The sequence below is a fragment of the Canis lupus genome, chromosome 22 (genome assembly GCF_011100685.1).
Source record: "Canis lupus familiaris isolate Mischka breed German Shepherd chromosome 22, alternate assembly UU_Cfam_GSD_1.0, whole genome shotgun sequence".
NCBI classification, from domain to species: Eukaryota; Metazoa; Chordata; class Mammalia; order Carnivora; family Canidae; genus Canis; species Canis lupus.
In genome coordinates, this window is record NC_049243.1 from 45,265,346 (window position 1) to 45,287,380 (window position 22,035).

Here is a 22,035-nt window from a genome sequence, read left to right on the forward strand (position 1 = left end):
ATACAAACTATTCTGGGTGTTATTCTGGGAAGTAGCTTTATGGATGTATCTCTCTCCTTTGTTGTTGGAGGGGTTTTTTTGTATTTTGTAAGTGTTTGATAATAAACGTGTATTATTTTGAAAGAAGGAAAGTGTTTTCAGATTGGCCTCCAAAAGCTTTAACAATTCAAAACCTTGAGATCTAAGATTGGAATCTATATGTTAAAAGTCTAAGCTGTGCTTTCTAATATGGCAGCCACTAGTCTCAAGTCAATATTTAAAAATATATTTAAATTAATTAAGAGCAAACTAGTTTGTTAACAATTTAATTCTCCAGTCACGCTAGCCACATTTTAAGCCCCAGTAGCCACATTATCACCCTCACAGGAAGTTCTGTTCAACCATCCAGATGAAGGCAGTTTACCAAACTGTGCCCTGAATACTGAAGACAAACTGAGCCAGTTTTTGGTGGCACAGTAATGGGCATATGCCCCTCACCATAGATGCTGAGAGACTCCTCATCACCAGTCCCTTTTATACTCCTCACCAGTCTGAGGCTAGCCAAGCTCAAAGGTTATTCCTGTGGGCATTCTGCTAGTCAGTGATGGACCAAGGACGAGAACAACAGGGCTATGCACTCCTCAGGAAGAGCTCTTGCCAACACACTATGACCATCTTCTCCAGAAAACTAAAGCTTCCCAAGCAGTACTTCAGTTCAGCACAATATCATTTCACAAACAGTCTCTTGTGTGCTTACTATGTGATAAACACCATAATAAGCCCTGAATAAACCCAATAAGAGCCGTGTCTGTATCTCCAAAGGATGTCAGAGTGTTAAAACAGGAGGACCCAAAATAGGGGCAGATCTGTTCTTTGCAAATCTAGAAATGCTTCACCCTATCATATATAGGTTTAAATAGGATCTCAACATTTGTTCACCCAAATCCACATGTTAGCACTTCTTTTCCAACATTCTCAATTTTTCTCATCCTCCAGGAGAAAAGAGACTAGACTCCATTTTTGAAATTTAGCCAATCCTTGATCTAATATTGTTTTCTTTTTAGTTTTGTTCTTTTGGTTTAACTTCACACTGGATAGAGACATCCAATGATCTTAATGTGGATTCTCTGTCTCATCTTTAGGCCTGGTTTTATACATGTAAAATAATTTTCAATCTTCAAGTGAAGTAAAATAAAATACTGCTTTGATATTTAGTCATCCATCCCATTTCCAATTATATAAAAGCAAATAAAAATGTTGAATGAAAGGTTATTTTTCAACCAGTTGTGTTGGAACTGTTTAAACACAGGTTAACAACCTGGAGCTCCCTGATTTCATATAAATCATGCTCCTGTATTTTAACAGATGCGATGCTCTTGGTGGCAGAGCGACTTGAAGGACCATTCAACATCGAATCTGTCATGGACCCCATAGATGTCAAGATCTCTGAAGCCATTATGAACATGCAAGAAAACAGCATGCAGGTGTCCGCAAAGGTATTTGCATTAGTCATATTTCTACTAATAAGGAAAATGCAGTCTTCTAAAAATGAAGTAACTATGTATGTCGGCTGGGATTATCAATTCGAATACATTGTCAGAGAGCTTTTCCTGTTGAGCTACAAATTTGCTACTTCATTTAAAATGTCCAACAAAATGACATTGAGAAAGGAAGTAATCTTTAGGTTCTCAGCTATTCAAAATCATGGAATTTCAGAGAGCCCCAGGTATATTGACTAATCCCTCACATTTGTGAGCAATTTGGAGGGAAATTTTCCTTCTAATATGTTTGAAATTTCTGCACACCCTCAGCCTGTTCTCTCTCTAGGAACTTCTAATTATATCTTCAGCTGTGCAAACGAGGCAAATGTTCTATATGTTCAATCGTAAATAATTAAACATTTCATCTGATTTTCTTTTTTAAGACTATGACATAAACTTCATTAATGAATCTTCAGGGGAAAATGCTCCTTTGTATGAAGTCAAGCGCACATTAAAAGAAGAAAAGTACATTTTCATAAATCATATGAGACAGAGCTTCTGGGTTCGGAGAATACACAAATACCAGGTGCCAAATTTCTGTTTGTCTCCATTCAGTTGAAGATAAACAGGACCTACCTTAAGCAAAATTGGGAGGTTTGCAAAGGGTCCCCAGCCTGTTCTTCATTGCCCCTTTTTGCCCACAAGGATGAATGCACTTAGCCCTTATGTTCTTTTTATTGGCCTCCCTGCCATGACACACTAACCAAATCTATGTCAGGCCTTTAAACCTGGCTGTTGACTGAGCGATTGCATTTTAATTGAAAGTAATTCACACAAAAATATGGCAAGCAAAGAGATGCATGCTTAGCTTTCTTTGATTTTTAAAATCCTTTGTGGAAGAGATGGCAGATATAAACAAGGAGGAGTGGATGTGTGATGGGGGGACATTGGCAGGGCAGAAAGAGAGCCATGGCATCAGACTAGGCTTCCTTGGCGGAGTCTGAGTCAAACCAGATTTGGGCTTTTGGGGGTGAACTGGTAGGAAATGGGTAAGAAAAAATCTGCCCTGGATCCCTTTCTCTTTCTCTCCTTGGGAGATAGACAGGCCAAGAGTTTTGTAGGCCTACCTTTGGGTTTTAATGAGCTTGGGGTAGCTTGTATAAAGGAGGATTCTCCAAATTACCACCATCCATTGGGGCAATAGCACATTTGCACATTCCACAAAAAGCTATTTTCTTCCTTTCCTGGGAAAAGATAGCAACCACTTATTCCTCTCAAATTTATTGCCTAGACACCGATTCATGTTGTTTTGAGAGACCACGATCTATCCCCGCAGTGCTTGAGTAACCAGATGCTAAGGTTGCTGATATTCAAAACAGCCCTAGAGAAGAGGGTATAAGAAGCACTTGGACAAAAGTGTTTGAAGTTTGAGACCATCACACACTTTGAAGGATTTCCACTGGAGCATGTGCATACGTATTCAAGTTATTCTATTAAAAAATCTCGAAGAGGTCAGATGGACTCTCTCTTTATTGCCAGAATGTGGATGAGACATTTTTGTGGAATTTGTCCAACTACATTATAATAGGAGGGTTGTTAATAAGGAATGTGCTTTTAAAAAGACACATTTCCTTGTGAGAAATGTCAAAATCAAGAGTAGAAATAATATAGGGCATGTAAGGGTACACTCACATGAGAGGTTATAGTATAGCAGGTCATAAAATAACAGGACAAGAAATGTCAAATGAGCTAGAAACAAACAAAAAAAAAATGTATCTGGTAATCTTGACGCAGGGCAAAGGGGAGAGAGTTAAGGAATAAGAGAGAGGAGAGCAGCCAGGCTCTGCAGGTAAGAGGGGTAGGAGGCAGGCTGCAATGTAGAAGAGGGTTTGAAGAACAACCAAAGTCAGCATCAAAATATCATGGAGAGGCAACAGGTGTTTGGTATTTGGATATATTTAGCAGGAAACACCAATAGGATTTGCTGATGTGATGGATATGTTCCAAAAGAAGTTTATTGCATCAAGGGAATGGAATTTAGAAATAGGTAGCTTCATTTTCCATATAAGCCACATCCATGAAGTCATCTAGATTTCTACACTTCCACTGGACTAATTACATAATTACATAACAAGGCTTCCTTAAATTCTGATAAGGCTTTGAGCAAGGCCAGAAGCTATTTCCTAATTGAGGGTAGGGGTAAAGGGTGGGCAGTTATCCTGAGAGTCGTAAAGCTTACAAATTAAAATGACTTTTTATTCCAGGATATGATTGACAACTTCTCCTTAGAGAATCATTTAACTTATTACACCAGTTGCTGTTAGAAGTCATTCTAAAGCCGCTTTCAGAAAAGCAAGCAAGTTTATAACTGTTAGATCCTGTTGAATGCTTACTTCAAAGGACTATACTGTGCTTTATGTACTTTATATTATATGATATTTATAACAATGCTTGTGATGAGCTGGAACCTCCCACCTTATTTTCCAGATAAGGAAACCAAGGCTTTAGAAAGGTTAAGTAACTTAGAGGGGCCTTATGGTGCATAAGGAGAGCAGAGAAGGTTCTGATGGCAGGGTCCATGTTGCCAGATCACTGCATTATAACAAAGAGGGCACCTCTGAAGCCAATCTCACGCAAGAGCGGAGGTCAGTAAATATCTGCGGAGTAGACCAAGCATTAAGAGAAAGTTCAAAGACTTTCAGTAAAACCTTCATGAGAAGATGAGGAAACAGAGTGGCAAAGCCAAAAGGACTCAAGTTGTCTCTTTCTGTCTGATTCCCTTCACAACTATACCTAGTGCTTCCCACCATGCTAAATTCTAAGGGAATCATTCTCTTACCGAGTCTCATCATTTATTGCTTCCAACCTTTCTGAAGCAAAGGTAGTTTTGGTAGTACAAAGTATAAAAGTCTACTTTGCTCTCCCTGTTTCTATCTGAAGGCAGAAGATGAACACACCACAGTTTCAGATATGAAATTCCCCTCCTCTAATGCCATAGGTTCTCATCATATCTGCAGGAGAGAACAGCTTATTTTTTTTACCTAGTCACTGATCCTGAATTAGTGGAATTTGCTGACTAACGTAAAGATCTGTTCCCACCATGTATGTTTGTGCTCCAATCTTGTCTTAGGTCTGTTCTTGTACATATTATCAGATTCTTTTTCCTCTCCTAGTTAGCCCACAGCTAAACTATTGAATATAGGGGACACTGATATTCCTTTAAAAAAAATACATTGGCTAGGGGTGCCTGGCTGGCTTAGTCGGAAGAGCATGTGACTCTTGATCTCAGGGTCATGAGTTCAACCCCTATGTTGTGTGTAGAGATCATTTAAATAAATAAACTTTAAAAAATACATTAGCTATACCAAATTGTATAATCAAGCTATAAAATTTTGGTAATAACATTATGGCACTTACTTCAAACTCTTGGTTTTTGTATTCTTTGTATAATATTATATGTTATATAATATATATTACATATATCATTATATGTGTGTGTATATATATGTATGTGTACATATGTTTAAAGACTGGAAACAAAAGCACACTAAAACTGTTGGGTTTTTTTAATATTTTATTTATTTATTCATGAAAGACACAGAGAGAGAGAGAAGCAGACACATAGACAGAGGGAGAAGCAGGCTCCAGGCAGAGAGCCTGATGTGGGACTCGATCTTGAGACCACGGATCACGCCCTGAGCCAGGGGCAGGTGCTCAACCGCTGAGCCACCCAGGCGTCCCTGTTGGTTCTTAATGAACAAATAATCACCTAGTACCAATTACATGTCCACCAGTAATTGACCACCTAGTATATTCATTCAACAAACGCCTTATCATATACCAGGCATGAAGAATACAGTCAAAGACAAAATAGCTCCTAGGCTCCCATGTCAGTCTCTTTCTAGATGTTTTATATATTTATTTCAAACCCTTGGTGCAATCTTATAGAGCATCAGTCTCCTGATTTTATAAGTAAAGAATGTTAAATTTACAGAAATTGAGTAGCCTGCTTGAGGTCATGCAACTAACAAGTGGCAGACTTGGAATTGCTACTGTAAATGGTCTGATCCACAGAAAAAGACTTTCCCAGCATGCCACTGTTTCCTCAATAAGTATCTTCCCACTTGGTCCACATATACTTCAGCACTGGAGGAACCAGCCTTCTAAGGGAGGGCTATTGCCTAAAACACACTACAGAGAACCTTCTGATGAGAAACAAGTACTGGTAATTCTTCAAGCCCCAACCACACTTACTACATTCACCATCTTCCTAGTCTTCATGGCAGACAGGAAAGCTCCCTCATTATTCTACCACTTCTGTTACCCACCCAAATCAAAGAACTTTGCAGGTTTCTGGAAATTTCCCAAGGAGAGGGAGAAGAATACTTGCTGAGGCTCTGCCTGTGAATTTCAGATGTGTTGTGTCTCCTTATCCTATCAGGGAAGATGAAACTGATCTCACTCAATATAATTTAACTGTATTAGGAATAATTTCAAATCTAATCCAGGAAAAGATTGGTTTGTCAGATATAATCTAAATTAAGAAGGAAGACTTATTAAATTCCAATTGAAACCATCCATTCAATTAATACTTATTACAGATGAGGGTAGAACCCATTACAGAGGAGTAGAGTGGCCTCCAGATACTTAATTTTCTCCAGACAATTCTTTCCGAATCTACAGCACAAATGAAGATGGGGAGAAAAAAAAAGAAAGAAAAGAAACCTAAGAGGATGGAAAATAGAATGTAGTAATATCTGCCTCTAGCTAGTGAGTCTTAGTTTCCTCATCTGTGAAATGAAGGTTTCTTTCAAATGTGCTTTTCCAGTTCTAAACAGTTAGCAGTGTGGTGAACATTATGTCTTCACTACTGGTTAGGTTTCCTTTTCTAGCATCCAGATATTTTTCTTTTCTCTGGATCTGTTTTCTTTCAAAACATTCAGGCATAAGTGATATCTTGGAAATTCACATGTAGAAAATACCATCTTTCAGATACGAAGACATTGTTTAGAATTTAGTTTAAATAAACATATTTTTATGCCAGTAGTGTTTGTCTTTGAGTTCCTAGGTTATGTGTGCCCTTCTTAAAGCAGCCGGCATATTATTTCGTGTGTTTTAGTTGTTTGCGTACTTCCCTTTTCCTTCCGAAGATTATAAATTATTTGACAGCAGGAGTTACATCTAACTTGTTCTTACATTCTACAGAGGGCCATCCCAACATGTCATTTTACACATGGAAGAAACAGCAAATTTTGCTGAGTTGAACTTGAAACATGAAAGTATAAGGCCAGAGAGACTTCAACAATAAAGAACAAAAATACCTTAAGATGTACTTGAAGTCAGCCTAGGATTCTTTAAAATAGCATAAAGGTTATAAGATCAGATTTTGACATCAGACAGACCTCAGATCTGGTTTTTACTAGGTTGTGGACTTGGGGCAAATTATCTGTCTAAATGCAATTAACTCACCTTAAAAATGAAGATGCTAGTAGTACCTCCTTATAGGGTTGTTTGAGAGTAAAACTGTATCATCCATGTAAAATGCTTAGTATGGAACATACCCAATCAAAACCACTCTTACAGGTACAATATTTTAATTGCTGGTATTGAAAATGTCTCTGATGTGTAAATCCTAAAGAGTGTTGATTGGCTCTATGGTTTTGCTTCATCCATGATGGTCTTCCAGCTTATCTTCAGCATCTCAGATCAGAGGAGCAGTTGTGCAATACACACACCTGCACTTAACGGCACTTGTGCTTGGTGTTATTTTCAATGGCGGTGAATCATCCTGAAGGGAACACATATTTCCACGTGGCCTGGGACGTGGCATGGCATGGCACTAAAGAAATGGCTAATGAACAAAGCCTTCAAAAGGAAGGAGGCTGGAGGGATCAGTGGCATTGGATAAAGGCTGTCAGCAACATACTCAACTCCCCACCTGGTGGTGGCACCAGTGCCAGCACAGCAAAAGGTTTTAAAGGAATGTCAGGGGCCTCTGCCCAATCTCACATTATTCTCACGTTAAGGGAATAATTGGCCTGCTGCAATGACAAGTGGTTCTGTTCCTTCTCCCTGATTTCTGAGAAAAAAAAAAAAAGCAAATGGCCGTACTATTTATAAAGTTCTATTTCTATTTCTCCTTTAATTTTGTTTTTAAAAGAAAAGAGCAAATTCTCAATGATGCTTTGATTCAGAATTCTCAGAATAGTTTCTCTGGTTATTCAAATTTCAAAGTTTCTATTCTGCCCGTCAGCTCTTACTTATAATATTTCACTAAGCAACAGTGACCTCCTTGAAACATCTTTTATTCTTTGATTTCTCCATTTCTATACAGAAAACCAGAATCTGGTCTATTCCTGCTTGTGACATCACTGCATAACAGAGCCAGATTTTTTAGATGCTAGGTACAAAGAAAAGAAAGAAAAAAAAAGACACCTTTTTCTTATAAAGCAAAATGAAGGTTTGAGGAAAGTGCCTACGATGCATTTATAGGAAATGCATTTAAAGCAAACTAGTTTTAACTTTCCACCCATGTAAAAGAGATTTTTAAAAAATGTTTCCCCTTCCTTTTGATGATAAAGGGAAACTCCTGATTATCTCTAACCTTTGGAGATTTATCTTAAGATTTTCCTTCACTTTAACTTCAGGGCAAAAGATGAGAAGATTACCCTTAATGAAGCCTACTCAAGAATAGGTGATTGGAAGCCAATTCCATTTTTAACATTTAGTGTGTTCTTAGAAACAGAGGAAGATACCTTCTCACTCACCTGAAAGCCTTCTTCCAACATCCTCTTGCCTTAAGGAGGACTCCGTCAGAACCATGCTTCCCAGGGGCAGCGGAGGGTCGGGCTGCAGGAATTCAGTAGCCTGGCCTTCCCCACACACGGGTGTCCCCAGCTCTGAGCGCCTCCTTCTGCCCGGGGGTGCCATCCTGCTGGCTTTGGACAGGCATCGCCCTGGCCAGCCTATGTTTAAACTCATGGAGGAGCTACCTTTGTGTGTTTATGGCCGCTTGTTCTGCCAGAAAGTTTTTTTTTTTTTTAAGATTTTATCCATTTATTCATGAGAGACACAGAGAGAGAGAGGCAGAGACATATCTGCCAGAAATTTTTGAATTATATGGCACTCTGTCAGTCTTTTTCTTCTAAACACGTTTTGCATATCTTTTCTTTCACTTTGTTATCCCAGAATATACCTCAAAACACCAGCCGCGTAACTTAGACGCCTTATAAAGTGAAAATCGATCATTTTTTTAATTTTATTTTTAATGCACATAACCTGTTAGCTGGACAAAATATCTTTAAAATATGGGACTTGGGGGGAAATGGGTAACAAAAAGAGCTTTTGTGCAGAGAGTGGGACCTCCTGAGACACAGCATTCTGACTTCACTACAGCAACAGGAGTAGCTTTCATCCCAAATCTCTCCTAGCCCAGTCTACTCTCCTGATCACACCTGTTTATCTGACGGTCTGCCACACACCTCCACCTGCCACCTCCAATAGTTCTGTCCAAAATTGCACTCGTTTCCTCCCTACAAATCCTCCTTCCCCAGGACTCTCTGGTCCAAACAGAGCCTCTCTGCCACACCTCATCCTATCCAGAAGCCCAGCTGACTCCTCAACTTCCCCTTCTCCTTTGCCCTCATGGTTGGTCCATGACAGACCCCACTGTCATGGGGTCCTTCTCAATCTCTTTTGAATCCATCCATAGCAGCCGCACCCCCGATTTTACCATCTCCCTCAGGGATTACACCCTCCTAATTAATTCCTTGCCCTTGGTTTTGCCCCTCTCCTATCTATCCCTTATACTGTAACCAGAAGGATTGCTAAAAATGCAAATATGTTCACATTATTCCCCTGCTTACCAGCTTTCCATGGTTCCCTGTTGCCATTAGAGTGAAGCTGAGATGTAGCCCTGCATGATACTCTCCTTAGCCTGCCACCCCTCTCCAGGCCACTCTCACCACTCTCGCTGCCTGAAATTATCAAAGCAAATATTTATTGAGCATTGATTATCTGCCAAGCACCATACTAGATGCTGTGGAGGAAGTAGTGAATTAGACTAAGAGGCTGGGTCCTCCTAGATGTTTTAACATAGGAGATAAGAGAACCTCTGTATGTGCCAGATATACAAGATAGCCTTGGCTCAGAAGAACTCAGAAGAACCATCCTCTGTCACCTCCATGCTTTTGCCCATGATGTTTCTTCATCTTGCAACATCCTATCCTCTCCATTCCAAAACCAAATATACACCATTTGTCAGGCATTATTTATTATTTCTTCACTTCACTTCACTTCACTCCAAGATTCAGTGGTGTCCTGCTTGCACAACCAGTTCTCAATCCAGTAAACATGATAGGTGGTAGTGTTTGCCAATTTCTGTTGTGTAAATATTCCCACCATGATGATTTTAAGCTACAATGTGATGTCACTGAACAGAGTAGCACACTACAATATGACTTTTCCCCCTTACTGATATAATTGACATAAATAACTTCAAGAGCATAGATAAGAGTAAATAATTAGGAAGTAATGAGTTTTGAGTATATATCACCTTGGTTTTCAGTATAATGTATATAATTTTAAGTTTATACAATTTAACTTTTAGTGATCACTGTTTAATGACTGGCTCGCAGATTTCCTGACAATTTAACCAGTGGTCTCGCAAGCCCATAAGAGCTAGTTCCAGCACACCATTGCTCTTCTAGGAAGCCTTCTCTCACCCTCCAAGTCTGGTTAGTTGCCCCTCATGGATGTCCTCATTGCATATATCAGGATGTTATTACCTAGTTTCTTGTCAGAACTTTCATGAAGGCAGGGACATGTCGGTTGGAATATTCCCAGCACCTGCACCTGCCTATGGTGACACTCAATGAGTACTGGTTGAATGAATGATACAGAGCCAGGCTGTTTAAATTCACACATTCATGTAAATTCAGCAAAATGGGGACCCCTGGGTAGCTCAGTGTTTGAGCATCTACCTTAGGCTCAGGTCGTGATCCCTGGGTCCTGGGATCAAGTCTGGCATCAGGCTACCCGCTGGGAGCCTGCTTCTCCCTCTGCCTGTGTCTCTGCTTCTCTCAGTGTCTCTCATGAGTAAATAAATAAAATCTTTTTTTAAAAACTTCAGCAAATGATTTTAAAGAATTGCTTTAAAACTCATTTAAAAAAAGAGCATATGAAATAATCATTTAGCCAGGCCAAGAATTTAAGATTTCTCTTTCACCACATTCAAAATATGCTTTGTTCAATTCCTTGTAATTCCTCCGTACTCACCACTGGGGAGAAAATATCAAGGTATTCTGCTATTTAAGGAAAGCAAACCCTTCAAGGAAAAAAAAAAATCATCTTCTCAAGCAAATGGAAAGAACTTCTTTTATTGAAGAAACAATTTTAAGATGTATGCAAAACATTTGAAAGATATGCTGGAACCAGGCTGCGTAAGCATCAGGAGTAAATTTTTAAAACCTTAAAACTGACATGGTAGCTGGCTTCTGAAAATTGAAGCCAGTGAAAAGCAGCCAAAGCTGAAACTGATGACTTGACTTAATTCAGTGTAACCCAGAATTCTCTTCACGGAGCCCTGAGCCCATCCAGGGACCCACATGGAATTTGCCAGAGGACTTGGCCAAGGGACCATTGTAATCAGTCTTTAAGGAAAGAAAAGCATGAGTCAGGGAGCAAAGAAAAAGAGAGGAAGAGAGAAGGAAAGAGAGAGAGGAGGATGGGAGGAGGAAAGAACACAGGAGAAGAGCAGATTTTTCTGAGACATTAGGATGAAAACCTGTTTTCTTAAAAAAAAATCCATAAAAAAATTGGCAAACTAATAAAACAAAATAAAAACAAAAAACTCAATCTTTAAAATGTCAGCATCATGACTATCATAATGTATATCTAAAGAAAGAAGTTGTTATTAAAATTATCTAAGTTTATATTCGGGAAAATTCTTCATGGGTGGGATATTAGCAGAATGCTGTTAGGAACCAGAAAAAAAAAGTGTGAAATGAGGCTCTAGGGTGCCAGTTTAATATTATATCATGGTGATGATGTAGCTTTACTTGCTATTTTAATGAAATGGAGTTTAAAAAACATTTTAACTTATTCACATCTATTTACTAGTAATGTGTGGACATCTCGTGCACACCCATTTCAGTCCATGTGTTTCACTTCCTCCCTGAGAAAGGGTCCCCAGCTCTGTGCTCAACCTAGACATTCGAGGACAGGGATACAAACAGTATGACCACAGCAATGGGTAGATGGTGCTGCTCACCATTTTCACAGGGTGGAGAAATCAGAAAGAGAGGCTTTGCAAACAGCCCAAGCTGTCTTCTACTTTGCTACAAGCAACAGCCATTGCTTGAGATGTGAGTCCAGTTATCTCCATTACTCATGGCTCTTAGCTCACCTATCAGCCATCAGAGAGCCAAGCCTGACTATTTTATGCACAGGGTCCTCAGCTCTCTAATTGGCTTTTCAAGCACAGTGGGTAGCTATTATCAAATGATCAAGAAACAGGATTTTTTGGGTTCTATTTATCAGTTTAAACAAGGTTGTTGATTTGGTTTTGCTTTGAATTGGCACAGGAAGCGGAGTAAGGGAAATAGCAAATGAGTTCTTTACACAGATGCATGATTCATTGCTTTTTCTGAAGCATAAGGAAGAAATGTTAAATTGATTTTGAAGAGGTAACTGATTCTTTGCAATAAAATATATAAAACACATAGTACAGTGTCTGGCCCATTGCGGACATTAAGCAAGTGTTAATTCTCTTTTCTTTCTCATCTTGCCTTACACAAATCTATCTGCTAACTGCCTTCCATAAATGTTTGCAAAAGGAAGAAATTATAACTAAAAATTTCACTTATCTGTAGTCTTTCACTTTCAATTTTTTTTTTTTTTACAAAAAAGCACATACTATGCGCTAGGAACTCTTATAGACTCTGGAATTTAGCAATAGCAATAAAAAAATGGAGAAATCCAATTCTTCATGAAAAATTATTCATGCATCACCCTGCATAATCCATAGATTTGATTTTTTATTCATTATTGGGCTATCTAATTACAGATGACTTCGGTTGAAATAATACATCTCTATACCTCATAGTTCAATGTCTTTGCAAAGCATCATATCATTTTATCTTCTCAGCCGCCATGAGGACTGGGGAAAACATGTTATCCCAAGGTCACACAGGCTTAAGGAGAAAGTCTAAAGGTAGTACTACAGGCTTTTATTTTTTTTATTTTTTAAAGATTTTATTTATTTATTCATGAGAGACACAGAGAGAGGCAGAGACACAGGCAGAGGGAGAAGCAGGCTCCATGCAGGGAGCCCAAGATGGGACTCGATACTGGGTCTCTAGGATCACACCCTGGGCCAAAGGCAGCGCTAAATCACTAAGCCACCAGGGCTGCCCATATTCCAGGCTTTTAGACACTTGTTCGTGACCTTTCTCTTATGCCACAGCTGTCTTTCATGAAAACAATGGCCAAAATACATAGGGAGCTGATGCAGATATGATAGCTTCTGTTTCCTTGGGAACGAACAAAATAGATTGGAATTCCCCAAGTGGTCATCTGACAAATAGTTCATTCATTAACACTGTAATATAAATTAGAATCTAATAAGTAAATAAAACATTACTTACTCTCAAAATATCAAGTCCAGTTAAATCTAGGTAGCATTAACTGCCACCCAAGTTAATATAAAAGATTAGAGTTCTATTTGCAAATTTCAAAACGATATATGGGAATAGCAACATCCCGCCACAATAAGAACCCACTGAGTAGAAAGTGAAAATATAGAATTTTTTTTAAAACACAGGAGCCGAGACAGGACTGATCTGCAGCCACTGCTTATCAAGTCACCAGTAATGACTTTTGTGAATGTATAATCAACCTGTGGAAGACAAAGAGATATAGGTGTAAAGCTACACGTGCTCCTGAAAAAGTGCACACCAGATTGTTTTATTTGAAGGGAACTATGTTAAGATGCTGAGATATTCTTAAAGGAAAATGTCTTATATTTAAAAACCTAAGACACAGTACCTGTTATCACCACACCTTCCCCTCTTTCTTGCCTCTCCGAAACAATAAAATATCTCTCCTTTCAGAACATTTTCTATCTTTCATGGCAGCTTCTTTAATCTCAGAATGCCAGCAAACTTCTGAGACATCATTTTAGTAATCCTCTTACGAGAGAGAATTCACGAGCCAGATATCTTCCCCAAATCCACAGGTTTTGCAAGCCCACTAAGCGGGAAAGATAACTTCATTGTGTATTTGCAGCATCTGTCTGCATTGGGACTGCTAAATACTTTGCCAAATTACAGTGAGTGGTCCCCCCTTACTCATGGTTTCAGTACCTGTGGTCAAACGTGATCTGAGAGCAGATGATCTTCCTTCTGATGTACCTTCCTCATCAGAAGGTCACCAGTAGTCTAACGCCATGTCATAATGCCTATGTCACTCACCTCCCTTCATCTCTTGTAGGCATTTATCATCTCACCTCATCACAAGAAAAAGAGTGAGCACAGTAACAGTAAGATATTTAGAGAGAGAGAGAGACCACATTCACATAACTTTTATTATGGTATTTTGCTATAATTGTTCAATTTTATTGTCTTCTATTGTTTCTCTCTTTATGTGCCTAATTTATAAATTAAACTTTATCGTAAGTATGTATGTATAGGGAAAAAACATAGTATGCATAGGATTTGGTATTATTTATGGTTTCAGGCATCCACTAGGGGTCTTGAAACATATCCCCCATGGATAAGGGAGGGACCACTGTATCTAATTATTTCTTACAACATCCCTTGGAGAAAGATAGGCAGAGGATAATACTCATTCTATTTCTCCAAGGAATAAAAGCTAATGATTTGTTCCTACAATGAGATGGCTTGCCTACAACCGTGTTCTTTCGAAACTTCTGTTCTATTGTAAAGAACAGAACTTTAGTGTCTTAAAAATAGTATTTCTTCTCTTGATTTAAAGGTAGTGGAGGGTACATGCACTGTTGGCCAGAATAGAAGTTGGTGCAGCCACTACAGACAGTACAGGGGTTTCTTAAAAAATTAAAAATAGAATGACCGTGCAATCTAGGAATTTCACTTCCAGGTATTTATGCAAAGAAAACAAAAATACTAATTTGAAAATATATATGTACCTCTACGTTCATTGCAGCACAAGGGCTAAGATATGAAAGTAACCTAAGTGTTCATCAATAGATTAATAGATACAAAAAATGTGAGATATATATATATATCATGAAATATTGCTCAGCCATTGGAAAGAATGAGATCTTGCATTTACTGCAGCATGGATGAATCTAGAGGGATTATGCTAAGTGACAGGGAAAGACAAATCATATGATTTCACTTATATGTGTGATCTAGAAAACAACAGGAACAGACCGATACAGAGAACAAATATAGTTGCCAAAAGGAAGGTGGGTGTAACAGGTGAAAGGGATTACGATGGACAGATGCCCAGATATAAAATGAGTAAGTCCCAGGGATGTAAAGTACTGCACAGGGAATAGAGTCAATAATATTGTAATAACTTCCTATAGTGACAGATGGTGACTAGACGACATCTTGAGGTGATCATTTTGTAATGTATAAGAATATCGAATCACTATGTTGTACACCTGAACCTAATATAATGATGTATGTCAAATATAATTCAATTTTAAAACATTGTTTTATCAAAAAAAAAAAAAAGGTAGCGGAGGTTAGAATGGATTCACAAACACCTCTAAGTCAATGCATCTGAAAGCATTACATCTGAATCACTTCTCTTATTCAGCTAGAGCAGACTTCACAGGTTATGTTCCCTGCAACACCCATCCGGTGAAAACCTCCTACACCCTCTGAGGAGCCTGTGGCCCAATTGGGAAATCCTGCAGATGACCTCCTCCCTTTTGATGAGTCAGAACACACATTCACATGACAAAGTCTTGCCAAGATCCCTAATTTCACTTTGACAGCATGGAATTTATTGCATATATAGCAACTGTTAACAACCCTTGGAAACTGGAAACATTGAAGCAACAGCAGCCCAGACATTTTTTCCCCCACAAATCTCCTTACTCAGAAAATAAAACTTCTAGAAAGAAAACAATTGTAGAATCATGTAAGTGACTGATTATTGTCAAGCACTTATTTTTTCCAGGCACTGGCTTCTGTTTTCCTGCCTTATATACTGCATTTTATCATCACAGCCTATCTGGATGGTGAATAATGTTATTATTCTCATCTGACATAGGAGGAGACTAAAGTTCAGGGAGCACCCTGAGTGTTGGCAAGGCACAGGAATGATCCTCAGCCCCATCTGCCCCCATCTACATACTTCCCTTGGTTAAGGGGAACAAGGCTTTAAAACCACCTTAGGCTAGTGACCCAGATCTACATCTCCAGCCTTGACCGCTTCTCAGGATAGAATCTTGATCTGCTGGTTCTCATGTAAGCTAACCTCATTTTACCTCTCACTTAACTGGCCCACATTATCCTCATCTGTTTCTTTCCTATTCAAAATCTAATATATCGGGGTGCTCCGACCACCAAGAAAAAGGCTTATTGGACATTATAGTAACATGGCCCTAGGCCTCCTGAGCCAAAGAACTTTGTCTTAACTGCTGCTATAGCAGGACACCTGGGTGGCTCAGTGGTTGAACGTCTGCCTTTGGTTCAGGTAATGATCCTGGGGTCCTGGGATCGAGTCCCACATTGGACTCCCAGTAAAGCTGACTTCTGTCTCTGCCTCTCTCTGTGTGTCTCTCATGAATAAATAAATAAAATCTTTTTTTTTAAAAAAAAAAAAAAGAAACTGCTGCTATAGTAAGTTCAGGAAATGGTCTCAGATGGTCAAAGTGTCCTGTACAAGAATTCCTTTTGTCAACCACCCCATGAACCCCATGTTTTAAAAACATGTTGTCTAACTAACAGATTGCATGTATTAAAAATGAAATCAGGGGCACCTAGGTGGCTTAGCTGCTTAAGCGTCTGCCTTTGGCTCAGATCATGACCTCAGGGTCCTGGGATTGAGCCCTGGGTCAGGCTCCCTGCTGGGGAGGGGGGGATATCTGCCTCTTCTTCACCCTTTGCCCTCCCCCACCACAATTCATCTGTGTTTTCTCTCTCTGTCTCATATAAATAAATAAAATCGTCTTAAAAAATGAAATCATTGATTTTCCCTTTGTAACTCATCTAAATAATATGATGGATATATGTCAATGAGAATCAGACAAGGGTTTCCCATCATTCCTGACAGGGTGCGTGGGTGCTTCAGTCTCCTTTGCAACTATTCCCTACAGGTTTTGTGAAGTTCCGAAAAACAACTCTTGATCCCTAGGCATGGCATTTCCACACGGAAGGACTTCTTTATGACCATTCCTTTTTTTCTAAGGGTAAAATAGAATCTGTTGAAGGACTTCAAGATTCATATCCTGACCTATTATGACAGATTTTTCTGTATGTCTCCAGCTGATTATGGGGTGACATGTTTCCATAATAATTATAAGTCAGAGCTCTCTTCCGTTTGGATCATACTCTCAGCAGTTTCTGCGCTGAAGCCACCTTAAATCCAAACCTGATACAAATAACAGAAAGCGAGGAGGCTATGTGGACTTACTCATGTTCTATTATTATAATTAACACTCTTAAAAGACAAAAAAAAATCAAACAAGTGGTAAGGTTTTCTCTTATGATGAGGTATCTCCCCCTAGGGCCCTTATATTCTTTCAGGGCATTTCTTGTTCCTTTGATTTAATTTAAACCAGTGAGCCAGATTTTTCCCAAAGGGCAAATTAAGAAGATCTGTTAACCCTTTCAGTGCTGGGCCTCAAGAAATCCCAGCAAGGCGATTAGCATTGTTTTGCCTTAGGCCTTACACTTTCTAAAAGTCAGCTGTCATATTCGGAGCAATCCAAAATAGCACACTCAACAAAACCCGCCAGCTTTGGAAATGTTAATACCCTCCATCAGCAATGACCTTGCCACTGGGAGGTGATTTAGGCACGAGGGAGGAGAGGGCCCACTATCTTTATCACACTGGTTTACACCATCAACTTCAGAAATTGTGCGAAAGAAGAATCAATAGTGTGTTAAGACCAATCTCAAAGAATGCCAAGACAAAGTGCTCCTGCTCTGCAAAATGCTGAGTTGAAGGAGAACTTTTGAATACGACAAAAGAGAAATTAACTGTAGTGGTAAAACTGAATAAATTGTGTCTCGAGATGGAATTTGTCATTGGGAATGGCATTCGAGGGCTCTCTGTGTACCTCAGTGGAATCCCATAATATGCCTGATGAAAAATGCTTATTTTAGAGTAAAGCAGACTCACAGAACAAAACTGATAGGCATGCATGCTAAACATACACATGCAGGTTAAAAATTAGCTGAAGTAAATAATCCCAGAAAGTTTACAAAAATAAGTATCTAGGAGTGCAATCACCTCCTGTGCAAAAATTGAAGAAACATCAAATTCAACTTATCAAAACTTTCTGAAAATATGACTATAGTTTTTGTAATTCTAGTAAATGTATTAGCTCTTGATAACTAGCAGAGTAGGAAGCTTCTAAATACAGCCAAGGAAGCATCCCCAGCCGACCCTGAGTGAAGTCACCATGGTGGGAAAGAGCTGCCTGCTCCAACCCTAAGGTCATTACAATGAAATGTTTGATTTCCCGCAGCAAACCTAACTGGGACACGAACAGCTGTCAACAACAAAATTAGAGGGAACTGTCATTATAAGGATTTTACCACATTGGCTTGTCCTATTTCCACACCTTTGCTCCTGAGAGTGTTTTCAAAGAACTCTTCCAGTACAGGTTTTCCTTATTCAAAGAGGGGGGCACTCAGGTTTCTTGGCCTTATATGCTCTGCACAAAATACATTTGTCACCCTAACAGGAATCCCACCACGGATATTTACTCAATGCCAAATTCAAATACATGAAAATGTCTTGGTCACAATTCACTTACTGCTAAAATCATCCTGTGATGTAACTATTACAACTCCTATTTTTAGTGCAGTTGGGGTTCATTATTTATGGTAATTATGTTTCATAAAGTAGCTGCAAATACTGAATTTGCAAATACCGAACTGCTGGAAACACAGGGCTAGCTCCTGCAAGAGCTTTTAGTCACCTTTTTGTCAACCAACCAAGACTCAGGCTACATGTATTTCTCCTTAAAGACACCTTACTTAATATCTACTGTTGATTCATTCATATTGAGCTCAAGTACACTAGAACTTATGCCTGAACCAAGTGTACCTAATACATATATTTTCTCCATATGGCACATCACAGCCACTTGTGCTCAGGATTGCCAGCCAGCCCTTCGGCACTGAGCTTCGGGGCCTTTTTCCTTTTTTGTTTTGTTTTGTTTGTTTGTTTGTTTTAGATTTTTATTTACTTATTCATGAGAGACACAGAGAGAGAGGCGGAGGCATAGGCAGAAGGAGAAGCAGGCTCGCCTTAGGGAGGCCGATGTGGGACTCGATCCCAGAACCCCAGGATCACGATTTGAGCCAAAGACAGATGCTCAACCACTGAACCACTCAGGCATCCCCTTGCGGACCATTTTAAACAGGGAAATTGCCAAGTAAAAGCACAAGCATGTGAAAAACAGGGCACTAAATAGGCCATGGAAAGGACACTTGTTTTCAGCATGGGAGCTGAAACATGTCACTTTGTTTAGCTTCAGCTGGGAACACGAACGTACAGCCAGTCAAGTCCACATCTACAGAAGCGTGTGACTATTGATTTGGGGCTTGCAGAGTAATTTTAGCAAGTAGGCAAATTCACAAATACAGAATCTGGAAATAATTAAGACTGGCTATATATGTTGAAAAAAAGAGTCAAGGAATACAGTCAGATACCCCAACTAGTCCGTTCTTCCTGTTATATTAGCAATTGTTGTTTAAATTTAGAGATTTGAATTTTTTGGAGGTAGGAGTCCCATGAAAAATGGGAAAGCCATTGCATTGCCTGCTTCTGCACCATGATCTTAGGAAGCAACTCACTGTGTAACTTTCTTGACCTTTCAATGGTTCTTCTAGGTCTTTCAGGGGTGTGGCCAACCCAAACCTGCTCCAGCCCTCCGATCTGCTCGCTCAGCTCCTGAAAATTTTAATACGAGGTTCAGGCCTTACAATCCCGAGGAGAGACCCACGACTGCTGCAGGCACGAGCTTGGACCGGCTGGTGAGTTCTCTTGGATTGATGGCCATTGTGGGCACTTTCTGTTATCGAGGTTATTCTTCAGGAAATGTGATGGGACTCTGAAAAAGTTGGTTGTAAAAGTCATCTCATTCTTATATCTGCTCCTGGTCTTAATTAGAATATTGAAAAATAATGAGATCTTCCTTTTAGGCCATGAATTAGATTATTTAAGGCATCTTATCACTATTAATCCACTCATGCAGTGGCCAAATCTTCAACTTCATACTTCTTCGGAAATATTAATCTGAAGACTAAGTTACTATATCTTCCAGAGATATAATTACAATAGTACATTTCTTAGTCACCTGCTTCTGTTATTTATTCAGTTATGATACACTGTGATTTTATTGTGCCTTCTTGTGTGTAAAATTTTCTGTTTGAAAGACCTTAGCGAGAACCCCTAAGTCAATGTTACTACCATTTTTTTTCTTTTTTGTGTGTCTTTTAAAAGTCGGAAGCCTTAAGCATAGCCACTCTTTGATCCACTGAAATGTGTGTCAGGGGACCAGAATGATATCTAGCAGCAGAGCAATTTACTTGGAGAATACAACCATAAACATAGTAAACACAATTTTTTAATGTGTTTTAAAAATCAAATTTTGCTATAAAAAATTAAAAGCTCATAATTTCAAAGAAATACTGCCCGATTATTTTCAATGCGATTTATAGCACTATAAACAATTTATATACCTGCACTCTTAGTGCTGTTAATATTGCCTTGCCAATTATCTTGATGTAAAATTAACAGATAAAAACCTTAAGAACCTAAAATACTTGAACCACATCTGATTGTATCATATAAACTCAGATCTCAAGGGTTTCTGGTTATGAAAATACTTTTATTAGTCACTGTGATAAATTACTTTATCACTTTAGTTAATATCCTTCCACAATGCAGGACGCATAAGATTAAATTGGTTGAGTTTGGCCTCCATGTAAGTACATCTCAGCATCTCTGCCTATAAAAATCAAATGTACTTATGACATAAAGGCCTATCCACGAAAAGCCAAACTGAAGGGGTAAGTGGAGTCATTAGCCGCTAAATTATGTTATAAATTTATCACTGTTTATTAGCAAATAAAACCCCTCTTGGGTGTAGTTTCCAAAAAAGGAATCATGTGGGTATTGCTTCAACCTTCTATTTTACCTTGGTAATTTCTATTATGTATTCACAGTTTTGGGGAGAGTTTAAAAGTAATCACCTTATTTCTTTTAAACAACCAATTAGATTCCCCTGAACAACTAGCCAGTTGTTTTAAACAAATGATGGTTGTCATGAGATTACATTGTTTGAGGTTTTACTTTACAAACTCCTCTGTATATTAATATCCTTTTACCCAAAGCATAAATGGTGAGTATGGATTTGTGTTCTCTCCGTCTCTCTCTCCCTCTTTGTTGTTGTTGTTGTTTTTGGTTTTCTATTTTAGTTGGCTCTAACTTAGTTATTGGGATAATTCACGCTTTTCAGAATTTTCATAAATTCTAATTTAAGAGCTGGGGCACAGTGCAAGACGAGTAAGTCCTAGCTATCTGCTGTACAACATTGTGCCTCTAGATAACAATCCTGTTTTGTGCACTTAAAAATCTGTTAAGAGATAGCTCTCATATTAAGTGTTCCTACCACAGTAAAGTAAAATTTAAAAACAATTTAGATGCATTATGCACTTAGTTAAAATTGCATTGAATCAATATAATGATATCTATGACTACTAATTAATGTTTTTCCCTTTGAAACAGAAGCATAGTTTTCTCTCCTCTCCAGGAGAAATAAACACACACACACACACACACACACACACACTCAAATGGGAAGTAGAGCAGAAAAATATTTTTCTCAAGACAGCAGTATGTATGCAATTTAGCACAACCTAAATAAAGCATCAGTGCTTTGAGATTTTCACATGATGTATAATATCTGATAGATAAGGAAATTGGAATTTGAATCTTCTTTTATAAAGGAAATTTATTGCTGATCTTCAAAATGCCCCAAATATAAATGTCTTGAAGACTATTGGTGAATAGCCAACTGATTTAGGCTCTTCTATTTTTCTACACCCCCCAAAATATATTCAATCAATTTTCTCCCGAAAAAAGTAAGTAATGGTTAATCATATGATCATGGGTAAAAACCAAGGACCAGACTGAGTGCATAAGGGTCAGATTCAGTGCACAGGCATTTAAATGTAAGTCAGTTTTATTCTATAAAGTACCAACACATGGTACTTACTTCCTCATAAGTGTGACCTCAGGCTCTGTATGAGAGAACGGAAGATTTATTAATGTTTTATTGGATTAAATTCCCAAATTGTAGGAATTAGTGATTTGTAATTCACAGCCAGCCCTAAATCAA

General features: G+C 38.6%; 1 protein-coding gene and 1 long non-coding RNA gene across 5 annotated transcripts in view; one reads left to right on the forward strand and one right to left on the reverse strand.

The window, feature by feature from the left end:
• LOC111091684 overlaps positions 1-13,885 on the reverse strand; it is a 30,641-nt gene extending 16,756 nt beyond the window's left edge. The window contains exons 1-3 of one of the 3 annotated variants that reach the window (XR_005376477.1): positions 13,823-13,885; positions 9,326-9,436; positions 5,175-7,539 (exon numbers count right to left, since the gene is read on the reverse strand). This is a non-coding gene — a long non-coding RNA (uncharacterized LOC111091684). Of the gene's footprint in view, positions 1-5,174; positions 7,540-9,325; positions 9,437-13,505; positions 13,665-13,822 lie in introns of those variants that run through there. The other 2 variants (XR_005376476.1, XR_005376478.1) reach the window with 2 other exon arrangements.
• The window catches only part of GPC6 (glypican 6), a 1,082,045-nt gene that overhangs the window by 975,139 nt on the left and 84,871 nt on the right, over positions 1-22,035 (forward strand). For both annotated transcript variants that reach the window (XM_038569871.1, XM_038569872.1), the window contains exons 5-6: positions 1,345-1,475; positions 19,523-19,666. In XM_038569871.1, coding sequence (XP_038425799.1) covers positions 1,345-1,475; positions 19,523-19,666 — 275 coding nt within the window. The remainder of the gene's footprint in view (positions 1-1,344; positions 1,476-19,522; positions 19,667-22,035) is intronic.